The 19,250-nt window shown below is 41.7% G+C and overlaps 1 protein-coding gene across 1 annotated transcript in view; it reads left to right on the forward strand.

The window, feature by feature from the left end:
• Positions 1-4,463: 4,463 nt before the first annotated feature.
• LOC147904233 (syntaxin-52-like) overlaps positions 4,464-19,250 on the forward strand; it is a 48,045-nt gene continuing 33,258 nt past the window's right edge. Inside the window, exons 1-2 of the mRNA XM_087393668.1 lie at positions 4,464-4,888; positions 15,024-15,125. Of these exons, the coding sequence (XP_087249794.1) occupies positions 4,674-4,888; positions 15,024-15,125 (317 nt within the window). The 5' untranslated portion in view covers positions 4,464-4,673. The remainder of the gene's footprint in view (positions 4,889-15,023; positions 15,126-19,250) is intronic.

A 19,250-nucleotide genomic window follows, 5' to 3' on the forward strand; every position in this document is an offset into this window, starting at 1 on the left:
ATTTTTTTTGCAATTAATATCATCCTCTTCAACGTCTTTCTTGATTGTGATAACACTACTTGCTTGCAAGGCAAAAGGTGCCCACCACTGACACCACCAGCCTTCTTGCCTAGAACTGATCAGATTTCGGTGATGCGAGGAGCTAGCGTAGCCACATCGTTGATGGAGTGCACGTAGAGGAGTATATCTCTACCCACTAAGTTACGTAGCCCTTGTTTCTAAGTGGAACATTGTAGTTGGAGTATAGACTGGTCTCCGGTGAATCAGCATGGATATTCCCAGTCTCGATTGTATTCTCTAGAAAAATCTTTCTATCAGTTGTCACGATGTAGGACTCGATCACCGTCCCGTGGTGGGCATGATCACCAAAGTTATGGAACTACTCCCCTCGCAAAGACTCCTATCACACAAAAACACTCCCGTGTAGTCACCCAAGTGGTCCAAGCTGCTTGCACCTGGGCTTTCAATACGCTAACAAGAATGAAGACGTTTTGATAAGGTGAAGCAAAATAGTTGGATTGCTTTTGTTGTTAAGATTCACATATATAAAGGACAAAAACTAAGGAGCATATTAAAGGGGGTGGAGCGATGGAGCACAATGGTGGTCTTAAACCGTGCTTTTGAAAAGTTTTTTAAAATGGCTTTTTGATAGCATCACTATCATGCTTGTAATTTTAGCACGTGATCATTGTCCTAAAATCTTAGTGAATGAGTATGATCATAGCTTCTCACCCATGCTATAGTTATAGTAGGATGTTTGTCACATGCCTGTGTGGTTGTAGCTATTGACCCGTGCTATAATCTTAGCACGTGGTCATTGTCCTACGGATTTCATTGCATAGTTGGGCTTACATTGGAAGGTCTGCGTAAATCACGACAAAGTCAACATAAAGCTCATCAAGCTCATCATGATTATTTTAGTCTCTTATAAGATCATAACATTAGTGCAATGTGAATACCAAATGAGCAAAGGTAATTTATGGATAAATTTTAGAAGCCATGAGAGGGGCTTTTCGTATGAGAGCGAGAGTAACAACCGAGATTGAAAGAGCTTATATAAGGCTCGAGAAGGAGAGAAAAGGCTGAATCATTTAGTGGAGAACGACGGGGACTAATTTGGGTACATGTTGGTTGGGTAGGGGGTGGTCATGTAAGGTGGGTTAACTAGGTACGACATGGGCTAATCAATAGGACAGGTTGATTAAAGGGTGGTTAGATAGGTTCTTTGTGCATGTGAGTATAACGATTTTGAAATTTCTTTCTAAATTAGACTCATGTGAGTATAGCTATTTTGAATTTCTTTCTAAAGAAATAGACTCATGCCCCTGGTTCCTTAATTCATACAATTATGTTCTTGGAATTTGTGATATTAGATATCATGGAATAATAAAAGGTTTAGTTCATCATCGAAAGTGACATCCAGATCATGTGATTTTCGAACGCTATCCTTGTTCATAGATTAAATGCTAAACCAGAGATCATTAGGCTTGTTTGACAATGATTTGTCATATACTTTCACGACCGAACAAACACTCAAAAAGGTAATCTAGTTTCCTCAACCATTAACAATAAAAACGGATGGACCGATAGATCATTGCATCGATACATCACTAGGGAAGGGCATGCTCCTAGTTTTTATAGCTCTCCAAGAGGAAGCACGCCACCTCTCCAACCACACTATGTGTGGCTGTATAATATTATATAAATAAATTTATATTCATTTAAATATATTATATTGTTTAAAATATGAAATCTAAAATTTATCTTATGTTCATTACTTTATTCTGGCTATTTTAATGTGGACATTTTAACAACAACAAATGGTTTTTCTTTTTTGCTAAAGCGAACCATCAGACAAATCTCATCTCTCTTTAGGACACGTCTCAGTAGACAAGAGGTACTCTTCTATTTCTATCATTCAATATTAAACACCATCTCCAATAATGCTCCAGTCACCCCCCAACCACCATTGACAATGCAAACAAAATACGAAAAAAATAATAATGACAAATCAAAAGTCATTTCAAGTTCTTTGATCGTTCAATCTTTTTAATATTTCAGTAATTTGTTTTGATGCTTGGTATAATAGATAGGACTGTGTAAAAGATGATCTAACATATGAATCTAAGATGGATTGGAAAGAGGGGACGTGCACAAGCATGCACGTTACAGATGAAGTAAGAAAAATTGCAAGCCACAACATGATCTTGGATCATGATCGGATAGCTCTTAGTGAGTTGGGAAAGAACATGCTCAAGGCTAATCTGAGAACTTTGCTATTGTAGCTTTTGCGGGAGAACCAAATTTTGCATACCCAAATGCGGGAAACTATCGCCATTGAAGGATTACAGGAATTCAAGGACACAACCATATGACCTATAGAACATCTTCTTACAAATTTGCACTGAAGAGACTGGACCACATAGGGAGAAGTTATTTGTGATGCTTGCGTGAAGCATAGCTATTGTCAAATGTACACCATTACACATGACCCCATCTACCTCAAGGTGATCCTTGAATCAACCATCTTCCATACACAAATGCTATCTATCATCGATGTCTCCTTGAATGTCAATAGCAATGGGCCGACTAGAGAGCAGTAGATCTTTGTTGGACAACCCCCTCATTTACTAGGATCTGAATAACAAATTATGTCTCAATATGAAGGAGGTGAGAAGAACATTGGAGCTTGTACTCACCCCAAACCTTGATTCCAATCCTATCACAAAGACATATATGACCACTAGAACACTTGCATTTGAGGTTATGAATTAGTGTCCTCTTATCTAAGGCCACCGCCAAGATCCTTGATGACTTCATTGCATGAGCACTTCTATCTCAGTCTCTTGGAGTGCATCGATAGTGTTCCCATCAAGATGTAGTTCAAAAGGAGCAAACATATGACGTCGGTACACTCATGCAACATGGCTCTCAACTATTACAGCAAAGACAACTACTCATTGAAACCTATTACAAGCTCCACATGCTAATGGGTACCCCCAGATTGAATTTGTGAGTATTAATTAATTTGTTTCGACAAGAGGGGGGGCGCAGTGGTTGATTAACATAAGGTAGCAGGCGTCTGTACGTAAGGTAGAAGAGGGAGGGGGTGTAACAATGCTTCTTCTAGAAGTGTCCTCTTCCAGAAGCTTCTACCACTTAGTACAAAAGGAGGAGGGGGATAGAGTGCAGGCATGTAGAGTGAAGGGGGCTTTGAAAGCCTCTAAAAAACAAGCAAGAAGAGAAGGGGCTGAAGGGGGAGAGAGAGTGGAAGGCAAGGGGGAGGGAGAGGAGTGGGAGGAGTGAGAGGCGAGGGGGAGGAGGGAGGGAGTGGAGGGAGGCAGGGAGAAGCGAAGGAATGTGGAGGGAGGTGAAGGGGAGAGGCAAAGGAAGGTGGAGGGAGGCGAAGGGGAGAAGCAAATGAAGGCGAAGGAACATGGAGGGAGAAGCGAAGGAAAGTGAAGGGAGGCACAGGAAGGTGGAGGGAAGCAAAGGGAGGAGAAGGTGAAGAGAGTAGGTTAATTAAGCAACAACCGTCCACTACTAGTTCACACTACTAAAGAGGAATGAGATGTTCAAGTCAATGATACATCGGACAGACATGAGACACGCCCAAATTAACAATGCCAACACAATCATCATTAATGAGATCTCAATGATGACATCACAGATGATGAACCTTGTGGTATGCCAACTTTGTGAGGTCAATAGCTAAAAATGCAAGGTCCATTCGCCACAAAAAAGGTACTAAAGTTCACACAAGCAAGAAATATTATTTTTTGATGAATTCTAACTGCAGATCCAGGCACACAGGCCATTGATGATGCCAGAGAGGTTATCATTGGTACCTTTATACAAATGATAAGTAGAGTACTCTTGTTGTAGATACATAAAATTATAAATAAGACTCTTCTATTTTCAACTTCTACATTTACATGTCAACAAATTATTTAATTACTTTTGTTGTAGATACATGAACTACTCTTCTATTGTCAACTTTTACATTTACATGAGTGTCAACAAATAGTTTAAATTGGTGTCAAACACTAATTCATAAAGATGCCAAATACCTCTATGCCATCTAGAAATTCAAACCATGCCTTGCGCCATACTAGTTTTTCTTTTTTGGCCTGCCATGGGTAGGCCTTAGTGAAGGTTGTGGTTCCGAGATGGAAAAAATAACATTATTGTGATTATTTATGCTTTGTTACATGTTAATTTATGGTTGGTGCACTTTTTGGGTGGATGCATTGTTATTTTGGGTGTTCTAAATTCCCATTGGCTGCTCCCAACATTGCCTTATATGAATTTTGGGCCATTCACATTTACTCCTCTTTGCATGCTCTTAATCTCCTACTTGAGGGGCCTCCAATTTTATGCTCTGTCTTGGGCATTTCAGTCAAGCATAGGGAGGCCTAATGAATGATAGATATATCTAAAAGCAGGTTATTGAGGTTAGTCGTAACTCTGGTAAGGTTGGGAGCGAGTCTTCCACGTCAAGTTCCTCTTCTTCGGAAAGCACTCTGCTCAACCAGCCGATTTCTTCGTCCGATCTATCGATCCCTGTCTGGCTTTTGTGGTCCAATGCATTGATCTTGAATAGCTCTCTCGTCCGATCGCAAATTGCAATCGCTGCTTCCATTCCATCCTTAGCAGCAATCCTCCGCGACAACATGGCTCAGACCGACTCATGGATGCGAGAATTCGAGGATGCTATCAGGCTTGCCGATGATATCGCTGGTCGCATCGCTGAACGGAATTCCACTGCCGCCTCAGGAGCAGACGCCTCGCGTCTTATCTCCGCCATTAGAAGGAAACTTACGATGCTGGGAACCAAGCTTGACAGCCTTCAGTCGCTTTTGAACAATCCCTCCCTCACTAAATCATTGTACGTATACATTGGCAGTAAAAGACCGCAATAATGAAACCCTGTGAAATGTTCCCCCCCCCCCCCCCCCCCCTTGTTATATGGTCTGTTCTTTGAGGAACAAGGTTTAAGAAAAGTTAATGTGCCAGGACGTCTTTGCTGCTCCTTTTGATGCCAAAGCCATCGGATAGAACGGAGTTGTTGACTGCTTTATTACTGAAACATGTCAGATCATAGGAACTTACTGGGAAAATTGACGTGACTAAACTAAAATAGAGATTGACCTCCCTTATAAATAATTTTTATTTGAAGGTAGGTCTATTATAACTCTAATCTTTGATTCATCCTTCAAGGTGTCCATACGGGAACACTATAAGCATTGGTGGAAGTGGAGAGCAGGTTTTTCTGCAGTAGCCCAGCCTATGACTCTCACCTAACCGCTATTATAGCTTGGAACTGAATAAATTTATTTGTCTCTTTAATATATAGTATCTTCGCTTGGAAACTAGGAGTGCATGTATTGTGAACCTTTCTGTAGGACTAAGGGCAATTATAAGCTTCGTTAAGAATAGAGGCAAGATCTACAATACATGTCATTGAGAATGGACATCAGTCACATGTCTCCAAGGAGCAGTTGGGACTTAGCACAGCCTGGAGAAAACCAGATGGACTAGAATGCGGTTTGAGTCCTGTCAAAATAACATTCTGCTTGTGGACATATGCCATTAAAGAACGGACGCTGCAACTCGGATCACAAGAAAGAGAGCAATTGACACTTGTATTGCATGAACGGGCCTGTACATATGTACCGAATTATGAGCAGTTATGGGTGCCCTTGATCTGAGGCGTTGTGTTTCTTTGTTTGTAATTAATATAATATACAAATGCTTTCAGATTATATTACCACCCCCCAATCTGGAGACTTGGGCATCAGAAGCCCTAGATGAACAGTTTTGCAATGCGGGATAGTTTCCATTACCATGGCAAAGGAGCTATCCCTCACAGCAGCGAATAGAGGCACACAGGTGGTGCTGACATCAGCAAGCGTATGGAGCAGGGTACAAGGCTGTGCAGACCTGGGACAGGTGGCGCCGACATCAGCAACTGTACGGAGCAGGGTACATGGCTGTACGGGGCTGGATGAGGCCTGTTGAAGCAGCAAAGGAGGCTGCTATGAGGCAGGGACCTGCCTTTATATAGGGCTGGACCCTTGCCTTGATTGGAGGGCCAAGGCCCTAGAAGAGTGGGCCAAAAGGCCCCGGTTTGTGAGCCCTAATAGGCTGGACCAGCCACAGACTGGTTGGCGGACAGAAATATAAAGAGTTATATAAAGAGTTGCTTCTATATTTGTTTATGAGCATTGCCTATTTACTGGCTTGCACATCTATGCACATAAGTTAAGAAGTTTGTGATTCCACACCCCACACGCACACTTTGTGAGCTCGTGGGCAATTCTATCAGTCTTCTGCTGTGTGTACCCTCTGTTGGGTAATTTCTAACATACCCCCCCCCAAACAAACAACAACACACACACATTTTTTTTTTGGGTGAAAAGATTTTCCTTTTATATTACAGAGTCACAATCCCAAAGCAGGATGTGCTCAAGTACATCAAGAGAAGATGTCAAGATATGACAAATATACATCATGATCAAAAGCCCCCCTCTAAATACTAGTCTCGCTCCTCCTAGAGTTAGGGGATATAGCAAGGGAGAAACTGCCTTGGGATGGGTAGGGGGAGTGCAACCAAGTTCCCCAATGTTGGATCGTTTGACCTCACCGAACAACATTGGAAATATGTAGTGATGGTCTTGTCTCTTTGGTAGGTGATTTAGTTGGGTCTAGCTCGGTAAATCAAAACAAAAAAGTTAGAAGAAATATATATAGAGAAAGGTTCAACTTTTTAGCTAGGTCAAACATGAATAATCTTCATGATTTTGGGAAGGTAACATTAATTGGTCTAACTTTAAGGCTTTATTAGTTAGTACTCATTATACTAATAATAACATAAGAATTCTTAATAAACTAAGACGTCTTAGAAACAAGCATCTCAATACTTCTGTTTCTATTAGTTCTATTCGTGCCCACAAGTAATTTATGTTGTCTATAACATACATAGTAGTAATATGCTTTATGTAGGACAAACCTATAGGACAGCTTTTATTCGTTTTCAAGAATATGTTAGGGAAGCTAGAAAAGTTCATAGGAAGAATTTTTTAATTGAGAATTCAAAACCCTTATATGCGGCAATGGCAAAGTTTGGTTTCGAATCTTTTCATTGCTTTCCCATTGAGCATATAGAGGGCCATTTTAATAATGCCAAGGATTTTTACAAGGTTGCTCGTCCTCGTGTTTTGGATGAGAACTTTATTTGGAAGGAAAATCAACTCTTCATAAAAATAAAAGAACCTCTAAAAAGAACCCTTTGATGTGGAGAACTCATATCAAGCCCTTTAACATTCCTCATTACCAACATAGTCATACACCTAACATCGTATGGAAACCTAAAGTTATGTTATGGGGTTGTCCTAGCTCTCTTGCAATCTCACATGTTCGTGAGTTGCCTCCCTCACTTCCTCTTTCTCCACTTCCCCCTCCTTTAGTTCCTTCAACTTCCTCAGTTCCAAGAGTTTTTGCTTCTTGAGACTATAAAAGAAGACTACTCTACCTAGATAGATTAATGTCTCTGGGTCTTTTTTCAATAAAGGTTTTTGAAAAATATAATGTCAAAGTTCTTTTTAAACTTCAATACACCTTGGAAAACTTCTCTTTTGAGGATTTGAAGCTAAATAAGCTCCATTATATACAACTTAAAACTTCGTTGGATCGCTTCTTAAAAGTAAAAGCTTCCTTTCAAAGCAAAGAAGTCTATCTAAATAAAGAACGCTTGATTTGTATTTTTACTTCTCCCTCACTTGACAAGATAGGCTTAAACTCAATTTTGAAGTCTCCTGAAGTAATGGATTCTCTCCCTCATTTTGTGAGAAGAATTTGGAAGCATCCAGTAGTAGCTTGGAAGTATGTAAAAACTTTAGGACAAAAGGCTTTCAACTATGGAGAGAGAGGTAAAAGGCTTTCAGAGCATTCAAAATCTTCTATCCTTAGAGAACCTTATTGTCGTAAAAGTAAGAGATTCCAAAGCTTTATTGATGCTGATTTATGACATGTAGTCACAGCTGATACCTCAATTTTGCTTTCTAGTAACTTAAGAGACCTTTTCATGAAAGGCACGAAATTTCGATTGTACTCTTTTAAAGAGTCTTGCCTTTTAAAAGCTATCGATAAGGGAATTTCAAAGTTTGTTTTGCAATTAGAAGAATGTTTAGGAGTTAAAAATATCTTATCAGAATGGAAAGGGAAGATTTTGAAGAAAGTTGCTTTGAAACTAGAAGAAGTTCCTTCGGTTAATTGCTCAAAGCAAGGTAACCATCCTTCTAAAGAAGATGAAACTCTTCTTCGAAAATTCCATAGGAATTTGTCATTTCTTATATGGACAAATGTTCTAATAACTTTGTTTTTATTTGCAAAAAGTTTTACTTAGAATGTCTTTTAAGAGAAGTGAACTCGTCTGCCAAAACTTACGCCCCTGCCTTGGTTTCCCAAAAAAATTTGATCTCAAAACATCAGAGTTTTTGCAAGTCTTCTGGGTTTGTTTGCAATCCAAGTATTCCTTTTCTTTGTGCTGCTTGGAAGTTTCACAAAACTCCAAAAAAGCCAAGATTTATTGCAGCTGCTTGTGAGACTACTTTGACAGATGTCTCTAAATGGCTAAGTTACTGCTTCAAAGCCATGTTGCCTAGTGTCCATGAACTTTGGAGGGACTTATTAAAAGAGGCAGATGTCCCCTCGCACTCAAGCTGGATTTTAAATGACTCTGTAGGAGTGATTCCTGTTGTAAAATTTTTTAATTCCTCTCGAAGCATTCAAGAAAAAGAGTCTCCTATTCTTCTTCAAACCTATGATTTTACCACGCTTTACACAAAGATTGAGCTAGAAGACCTGAAGTTTAGAATAAAAAAGCTAGCGTCTAAAGTTTTCAAGCTGAGATTTGACAAAGATAGATGCAAAGTGCTAAAAGTTGAGAAAACAGCCTTATGCTTTGACTTTTTGTGGCTAAAAAATAAAGATCATGACATAGGTTCTAAAAAGAAAAGATACACAAAGGTAGTAAGTGTGGAAGATGTTTGCTCTTGGATATATTTTCTTTTAGATAATCTTTACATCACAATAGGTGATTCTTTGTTTCAACAAATTATAGGAATATCCATGGGCACTAATTGTGCCGTATTTTTAGCAAACTTTTATCTTTTCACTTATGAATTTGAGTTTATGCAACGTCTTATTCCTATCAATACATGCCCTATCATTTTACATAAGCTTAGCCAAGTTAGGTGTTTTATAGATGATTTATTTGTCATGTTCCTAACTTTCAAGACTTTATGTACAAAGACGCTAGTGCTTTTGGAGAAGGAATCTATCCTCGTGACTCTTGTGAACTAAACTGCACTTCAAGAGGGGATTCTTGTGTTTTCTTAGATCTTAGACTTTCTCAATCTACCATAGGATTAGAGGTTGATATATATAATAAACGTGAACAACCTGAATATAGTGGTTTACACATTATAAAAATGACTCACATTGACTCAAACATTTCTGATTTGGCAAAATATGGAGTCATTTCTTCCCAATTCCATAGATTTTCCCACCTTTGTACAACTAAGGAGTCTTTTATCACTCATTGTAGTAATTTGATCACTTTACTATAACACAAGAGGTATAATCCAAGGAAAATAATGAAAAAAGTACGCACAATCTTAGATATGAAGTCTTTTATCTATGGTGTATTGGCCTTAGGTATGTTTAGAATGATTGAACATAAGCTAAAAACAAAAAGCGGGGAGCTGAAAAGCCCATTTTTCTTTTAGTTTCAAAAGAGAGTTTGTTTGAGTATGCTTGTGCTTTCTAAGTTAGAAATGTATTTTTGCCTCTTTGTAGGAAACGATACATAAGTGTAAAGGGCCATTTAGTTTTTTTGTTTTAAATAAGAGTGAGAGTGAGAGAGAGAGAGAGAGAGAGAGAGAGAGAGAGAGATTTATTTCAGTTTTTTGGAAGATTTTGTTTCTTGACTTGCTTGTTTTTTGCTTAGTCACCTGCTTCTTTTCTTCTTTTTTTCTTGTTTTCTTTCTCTTTTGTTTATTTGACGCATTTTAGTAAGCACTGGGTTTGCCCAAGAGACTCCGCGGGTCTTTAGAAACCCAATATAGCTGCTTATGCTTGGGCATTGATGACGACATAAGTGTTGCTTTGCTTGGTAAGTATGTCTTCCTTTTGTTTACCTCTTTTTCCTTCTCTTTCATTTTCTCTTTTATTTCCTATGTAGATTTTTTATCTTTAGAACAATAAAAATATAAATTTGTATGATTGGACTTATTCTAGTCTTACAATGGTATACATCATGATCAAAAGTACCTGTTTGCAAGCAATCAAAAAAAGATTGCTGCAAAGAGTGCCTGAAGAAAGAGTATAGGGGGAAAAAGGGATCACCAAAGACTATGATTTCTATCTTGCTAGAGAGTCCATAGTGCCCAATATCGAACCCATACAAAAAACAAATCAAAACCGTGTCTGTGTGGGTGAATCCCAAATAACCAGAAAGATTTTCCAAAAGCAGCATTGGAAAATCTGGTGTGTAAACACTGGCACAGGAATCCCAAAAAGTCACGTGTGTGAGAGCAATGCCAAAGAAGATGAGGCACTAACCCTCGTGGAGCCAAGCATCTGTGAGAAACAGATGGAGCAACATTTCTGCGTGACAGAAGTTGGTCATTAGGTGGATAGTAATCAGTTGGCCATGCTTTTGGTCAGCAAGCTTCCGAGGGGCTACCGAGGATTGATGAATACTCTCACTCTAGAGAACGGACGAGACTAATCACATTCGAGAAGCTGAGTCTGTTGTTGCTTCATAAAGAAGCCCAAATGAAGTTGTACAATGGAAGTAACGATGGCGACGAGAAGGCTCTCATACCCAAGACCAAGGTTGGCAAAGGAAAGCCATTGAAAACGAAGGATGCCAAGAATGATATTGAAAACAAGAAGAAGAGAAAGAACTAGAAGAAATGCTTTTATTGCAACATGCCTAGATATGTTGCTCAAGATTGCAGAAATAGAAAAGCTGAGGACTAGTATGACTCGACATCTTTCAATGCGGTAACCGAGGAACTCTTCTTAGTGACAGCACCATGTCCCATTGAGGTAGTAGGGTGACAGTGTTCATAACAAATATCGAATAGTGGTGCATAGATTTAGACTCTATGGTGGAGGATGGAAAATATTGACCAGTCATGGGATTATGGACCTTCTCAATACCATTTGCAAAATGGAGGAGCACACCTAGAGATGGAGCTTGATGAGCAAGAGCTCATGAGGGGGAGCATCACCAGATTGGAATTCCAAGGTATTATGAGAGTGGCGCATGTGCAAAAGCATGAGAAGAGAGAGAGAGAGAGAGAGAGAGAGAGAGAGAGAGAGAGAGAGTTCATTAAAGTTTGCTAAAGACCGATGGGTCTATGAGGATGAAGAAAAACCTAATACAATGAGCAAAAGGGGTGGAGCTACTAAGCGAGCATCCTAACCCATGCTAGAAAACTGTGTAGACATACTCAGTGATATCATAGCACATGTCCAACAAAATCATATACAATCACTCTGGAATCATCCTCATCATGTGGAGACACAGTCTGATCCAATACAATACAATAGGCATATAGAACATCAAGCTATACCCAACGGCAGACTGGGTTGTGTAGGCAAAAAGCCCGTAATGGATCGCTGTCTGCTATCTGGATGAGTAACCTGTCGTGCCCTCCTGACCGCTACCTGACATTTAACGAGTGCCACTATAACCCCGGTCGGCTGTACCCCAGGTCTGAAAATGGAGGAGATGTGAGTGTGATCTGTGTGTCTGTTCTCTGCTGGGTGTGTCGTGTCTCGATCTCAGGGTCTTTCCCTCTCCTACTGACAATGGCTGGGATAGCAACCTGCTCTGCCTGAAAGAAATATGTGATCGTACTCTGGGATGGGCCAAGCACGGTCCCCTGCTCCTTTCTCCTCGATCTGATAAGACGATCTCTATGTCGGACTCCCTAGTGAATAAAAGCTGCTAGGTATCTCTGATTTGGGTATAGGAGGAGTTTGGAGAGGCCCAGCCCTCTCACCCGTCTCACGGTTCCCCTTCTCACCCCTCTCAGCCTTTCTTGCTCTCCTCTCCAGCCTCTCCTCCTTGCTCTCCTCTCCAATCTCTCCTTCTTGCTCTCCTCTCTTTTCCTCCTTGCCCTCTCCTCTCCTCCATGCTCTCCTTACTGAGGCTCATCCCTTGCCACTTGTCCTTGTTGTCCTTAAGGCTCATCCCTTGCCCTCTCTTGTCCTCCGTGGAGTGTCACCCATGTGAAGGACCGACTTGCCCATGTGCCAAGCAAAGACGTAGGGCCATGCCCCTATGTTCCTCAAAAGAATGCAACTAATGGAAATGGAAATGGAAACAATTGAATGAGAAATGAAAGTACTAAATCAATTGAGAAAGCTTGATATTGACTCCTATGATGTGACACGTAACCTTGTTGTCTAAAATATCCTCCAGCTTTGACTCCGTGCCCGTTGTGAGCTTCCACAGCTTCTGAGCCCCTGATTTTTACCTTCAAGATGGGACAATTAGTCCCATCCAGCTTCCTGGACTCTCCAGAGTTGTGGATAGTATAAGAGGGAACATGACTAGAAGAGGAGGTATGAAGAGCAGAGGCAAAAGAGGTTTCCAACTTGACATGTCTCTTGCAAATTTTACACAGCAAAGAATCTCCAAATAGAGTCTACGGCAGATAGAATAGAATGCTGCAAACCTGATTCAAATCGGAGACGCTTCCAAGTAGAAGAAATACTTCCTTTGATGTGAGAGCGTCTAGAGACCGTGCTCTGATACCATGTTGGAAATGAAGGAAAGAATCTCTCTAACCTCACAACCTATGCGGAATAGGAACAGCTCTGTCTCATACTCAATGATGCAGACCCCACATGAATCCTCACTCAAAAGATAGAGCATAAACAGCGTACCACAAGAGAGAGAGAACTCAGATAATATTCCTCTAGCAAATAGTGGGCAAAACTTAGCTCAAGGCGAGCACAAGAGGACCAGCAGGGCTGCAAAGAGGACCAGCAGGGCTGCACTACAAAACTGAGAACTCGCTGGGTGTGTTCTGCTCCGCGCTGCCTTGTTGGCTTCTGTGGCTGATGGATAATTGAGGGGGGCAAGGGGCCCTTTTATAGGAGGCTGGCAGGCCCTGGATATGGCTGAATCCTGGTAGGGGCTGGCCTTTTCGGCCCCAACTGACCCCCCCTAGGCAGCCTATATAAGGGGCTTCCAGAGGCATTCTGTTTGGCCTTCCTTGCAGCCCTCATGCTGCTGTTTTGTTGCATATCCTGCAGCCCAATTAGTTCCGCATTATCCCTTCCCCTCAGTCATATGCCCCCCCATGTCCTCCTCATATGGGGGCTCACAGGTGGACATAGACTTCCAAGAGAGGGGGTGTTGGAATATTAGGGCCACCTCCACTTTTGAGCCTCTTATTGTATACGTTGGGAGAGAAAAGTTTCAGACTAGGTGCCACATGCACGGCACATAGATCGTCTTTTATTGAAATTAGGTCCAGCACCCTGGCCAGCAGCAAAGGCTGACAACAGACCCTTGGTGAGGGCACAGGATCTACAACAATGCGTAGCAAGAAAAGGGCTATGGCAGAGAGTACCTGGTTGGCAGCACCAAGAGGGTCAGGTACAACAGCAGGTACAGATCTGGAACAGGTACAAAAGCAGGTCCAGGGAGCAGCAGCAAAGGCTGCAAAAAGCGCAGGCCTTATAGGCACAGAAGACAGCAACAGACTGGTTTGCAAAGACTAGTCTGTGGTCGGCAGGTCTGTAAAATCTAGAGACTGAGTCGGCTGTCTGAAAACCTACAGATGGACCAATCGTCGGGGCTTATTGCCCTATATAAAGGGCCCCATGCAGGGGGGCAAAAATACTTCAGAGACCTTGGACTAGCTAGAAGTAGCCTCAGCCTGCAGATCAACTCATCTGATTGAAGAGTACCACTTCAACAGAGTGTTCTGCAGGAGCACAAGTCCCCGACAGTTACAGCAGACCTAAGTGCAGACGCATGCCTGTAGGAGAGCATAAAAACTGCATGAAAGAGAGATTTTGTCTGCAGTACACATCAGAGCATACTTTTGTGGAGCATAGAGCAGCTATTTGAAGTCTGGTGGGGACACGTGGTGATCTAGGAGTCTACAGCAGAAGGATCAGCAAACAGAGACCATTACCTCAATTTATGAGATTTTTTGGGCTGCATATCTGTGTATACTCTCCATATCTGAAGTGTTCTCTCTGGCATTCAAGTGTTTGTTGCAAGATCTGAATACTCTTCTTTATTCTGCTGCGTCAAGGTTGCTGGAGATCAAGCAAATCCTTTTCTCTAACAGATCACCCCTTCCATAGATGTACTCTAGAATGTTTCTTTATTTCAAATGATACTTGGTTTTCATTACAAGAACAATCTTGAAAATTTGGCATATATAATGATCTTTTTACAATCGCCTCCTTGAAACTGGAGAAAGTATAACCAAAGTTCATGTAGAAGTACTCCAAGAAACACTTGGTGGACTCCGGTGCTAGTAGTCCACCATCAAATGCTAACTCAGTGCTGGGCGTCCACCCTGAAATGCTAGGGTCCCTAGATTCTAGCTAATGGGCCACCTAATTGTAAGAAGGCAATCATCCTATTTTGAAAGACTTGAAATTTGCATAAATAAAAATAAATACAAAAATAATTACCAACAAGTGGATGCACTTATTGAGATGATGTGACAATCTAGATCTATGTAGGTTCCCATATGGTCGAGCATCAAACTCTGACATGCCAACCTATAAGGGGACTATAGTTTTTTAAAACTGGGGCCTATGATTACTACTCTGCATACTAGGTACATCATTCAAATGTTATTACTGTGCACTAGCTACATCATATTCAAACGTTACTTTGGTTTTGTTAATGCACAAATAAAATGTCATTACTTTGGTGAGTTTAGTATTTCTAATATTGCCATGCTTTGCAGGACCGAGAAAGACCTAAGTAAACGACAAGATTTGGTCCTAGGTCTCCGTGCCAGGATGAATCAAATGACAACTAGCCTTAGTTCTTCTCAGGCGTCAAACAGGTGAAGCCTCATGCTGCCCTTTGCTCTCATAAAGTTTTAAACTATAAATTGTCGCTGTTGTACAACGTTTTTGAATTACATTTGCAACTTGAATTTATTGCCTTAATAGATGAATTGCTAGGAAGGCAGGTGTTTCTTTTATTAGGAATTTGGAGTTTGAGTTCAGTCCTAGCTTTCAGATGTTTGAAGAGAGAGAATTAAGGGAATTCATTGTAGTTCTTTTTATGCACACTGAGAGCAGTTCTCGTTTAAAATGCATTTGTTGCTGTCAGCTGCAGATGCTAGTCTTGATCACTTTGTAATGGATACGGTAACTACTTGGTAGACAAATCTTGTCACCTAAGCCAAGGGTTGGGCGATGAAAATTCTGAATACAAAGCTCAGCACACGGGCTGAGTTACGAAGTGTGAGAAAATTCCCAATACAAAGGAGGCACAAGGCTCTCCACTCTTGGCAAGTGCCAAGTGTCTAAATTCTAGTCTAATTCTTAGTTACATGAAACCTAAAAGGCAAACTCCGGGGTCTTTGACAAGGGTTCAAACCGTAATTAAGGGCTTTGACAAGGGTTCAAGGCGCCTTAATTAAAGTCAAAGCTCTCCGACCAAGGTCGGGAATAACTTGGTTGATCGAAATCAACCTTCCTTGGCTAAAACTAAGTCTTGTTGGTCGAAACTAACACTCTTTGACCAAAGTCAGCTCTGAATTAACCCTCTTGGCGTGGGCCAAGTCTCCCCAACCAAGGTTATGTCTACTTAACTAGGGTTAAGTAACTTTGACCAATAGAAAAAGTAACCGTTTGACCATAATTAAATAAATGGAGAACTCTATAACTATGATCAAATAAATGGTCAACTGGAACTTTGACTTGGAGTATTTACAACTTGGGGACATCCCCTCGGCTTCTATTCAGTTGACCTCAACTGAAAAGCTTCCTTGTAAATATCTAGGAGCTGTGGATGATCAGACAACATGTCTTCATCCATCTACTTGGCATTCAATGCCAAATAGTTCTTGCTTGCCCTGGGGTCCTTTGCGTATGCTATGGTACATGATCTGCTATGGTTAAAGGATCTCCTCCAAGCTCATCCACTTCTGGTGGATCTTCTGTTGTTGGTCTGTAGGCTCCGGTCCTTGATATTTCTTTAGCAGACTCACATGAAAGGCATTGTGAATCCTAATGCTTTGGTAGTGCCAATCTGTATGCAACCTCATGAATTTTATTCTGTAACCCTGAAAGGACCATAATATCTAGGAGATAACTTTGCATACACTTTTTGTTTGCCTTTAAGCTTGCAGAGCCTGACTTTTTCGACCTTCAGAGTTACCCAATCCCCTCGCTTGAGATATAGCTCTCTCTTGTGCTCATCTGTAGCCTTCTTAAGCTTTTCTTGAGACCTTTCTATTGCTGTCTGAACTCGGCTAAAAGCTATTTGGAGGTCTCTGACATACTGACCAGCTGCAAATATCTCGTCTTTAGTCCTCAGAATACGTGGCAGAATCACCTTTCCATAAATGATCTCAAATGGGGCTTTCCATGTGGAGCTATGAACAGTATTATTAAATTCGCTACTTTTCTTTGACCATCTGTCTGGGGATGGAAAGAAGAAGAAAAATTCAGATTTGTCCCCATATTATCAAATCTGGCTCTACAGAATAGACTAGTCATTCTGGGGTCTCGGTCACTGACAATGGACTTGGCTTTCCATGACGCTTAAAGATCTGTGCCATAAAAACCTTGGCCATATGATATGCCTTTATGGTTTTGCGTACTAGAATGAAATGAGCCTGCTTGCTGAATCTATCAATGATAGTCCATATCCCATCATTCCATGATTTTGATCTTGGCAAATAAAAAATGAAGTCCATTGCAATACTTTCCCATGGTGGTTGAGGCAGAGGCGTTGGAAAGGTCACCTCCCCATCTGTAAGCCCCCATATAGGAGAGCATGGGAGAGGTAGACCTAGGCATGGACAGTGAATGGGGCTGCATATGGCAGCACATGAGCTGCCATGTGGGCAGCATACAAGCATGGGATCTAGGCGCTGAAGAAGGACTTGGTAGAGGTGACAAATGACGCAACTGGAGGCGCATGCATGGCGGGCCAAGTGGAGAGGGGAGTGGGCAGGGTCCTAGCCTGCAAACAAGCCCTGAACATGGCGACACATGGCGGGTGACATGAGCACATGTACGTGTTGGAAAGGTCACCTCCCCATCTATAAGCCCCCAAATGAGGAGAGCATAGGGAGGGAGACCTAGGGCAAGGTATGCCCAGAGAGAGAGGGCGACAGATGGCACAACAAAGGAACTTGCGTGGCAGGCCAAGTGGCAAGGGTAGTGGGAAGGTCATAGCCTGCAAACAAGTGTTAGTTTCTTTCATTTTCTAACATAGTTTTAAGCCATATGATGATGTGTTGTGTATGACGTGGTGTTCCGATTCCCGTTTCCCCTTCTCGGAACGTTCCCGTTCCGACACTCGAATTTCCAGAACGTTCCCGTTCCCTGGTAACTATGCTAGGGGGTCCTATAGATATTCTTTGTGTTCAAGAGCACAAAATGGATGCCAGAGATTATGCCAAGTCAAGCAAACTTCTTTCGTGTCATACCTTTTGGTCAACTGCCTTCACAGCACTAAAGGAGGTACTTGCATTTCAATTTCACAGTCTTTTCTTCCCTTGGTCGTTGGACACTGAGTGGTCATTTCCTCTAGAGCTCAGTGAATTATTCTCTTGATTGGGGGACGTAAGGTTGGATTTCGGAACCTATACGCTCCCAATAATAGTGGTGATCGTGTCCTTATGTGGAAGGAGTTGCTCTCCTGGCTCCCCATTGCAGATTCATGGGTCATTGGAGGTGACTTCAAGATGGTAAGTTGCCTTCTGATAAAAAAGGGGATAGAGAGGGTGGCATGTACCCTCTGGAGAGAGCAGTTGGGATGCCTTCTTGTTTTGTTTCAGTGGCAAAGATGCTTGGATTGATGATGCCTTTCACACTGAGACTCAGTCTCTCCTGTTCTCATGGTCGAACAAGACGCCTACACATGTACGAATTGATAGATTTTATATTGATGATTGGGCTCTAGAGAGAGGTGGGTCAGTATGCATTGCCACTGGTGTGCCTACTTCATACCACTTTCCGCTAGCTCTCATGATTTCTAAGCCTCACTTGAGGAGACATTTTGCTAGCATTAGGATTCCAGATGCCTTTTATGTAGAGAAGGCAGCTTTGCAGATATGGATGCCACATATGGAGGGTGGAGTGCCATCTCCTTCACTTATGGTTGTAGCCCTGATTGGTATTAGCGACTTTTATCATTCGGTCGCCAGTATTAGGAGACAGGAGATTGTTAGACGAGAGATTGGTATTCGCCAACATTTGGCAGCCCTGCAGAGGGAAGAGCAGAAAAGGCTCACCGATGCTTGGAGGAGCGCCTTGTTGCAGCAAGGGCTCATTTGTAGATATTGTTTGATGAGAGAGCAGAGTATGTCTTTCATGCCCGGGAGTCATTTTGAACACAGATGCGGGGTAGAGTCAATAATCACATTACCTCAGCCTTGCAAGGCATTGGCTCACTTATGGAGAGTCTCATTCATCTTCTCTCAAAGGGAGGGTTGGAGAAATTTAGTGTCCCAGTGGAGGCCTATCACACTCCTAGGCACGTGTTACAAAATCCTGGCCAAAGCAATAAGCTTGCGATTGCAGCCCTTACTTCCTGATCTTATTCATGACAACGCAAATTGGTTTTGTACATGGGAGAAGCATCTTTGATAATATCTTCTCATTCTGGGAGGCTTCGCAGTAGGCCATGCACAGTGCCCAGAGGCTAGCCATTCTACTCCTGGACTTTGAGAAAGCTTATGACACAGTAGACTAGGGCTTTTTGGAGGGCGCTCTTCTTCGTTTTGGCTTTACAAATGCATGGATCAGAGGGGTTTCCTCTTTTTACAGATCAGCCCAAAGCCAAGTGCTTGTGACAGGCAGCATGACATGCTATTCATGTAGCATTGCTTTATGCTCTACTACCAATCGCTACTGTCTAAAGGTTTGAAGTTAAAAAGACATTGGGTTTGGTCAAGTGGGGCAGCATTTCAGCTCAAGGCAGTGAACCCATTTTACTTCATTGCAAG

This window comes from Dipteris shenzhenensis, chromosome 2 (genome assembly GCF_047967505.1).
Source record: "Dipteris shenzhenensis isolate YYH24624 ecotype China chromosome 2, Dip_SZ_1.0, whole genome shotgun sequence".
NCBI lineage: Eukaryota > Viridiplantae > Streptophyta > Polypodiopsida > Gleicheniales > Dipteridaceae > Dipteris > Dipteris shenzhenensis.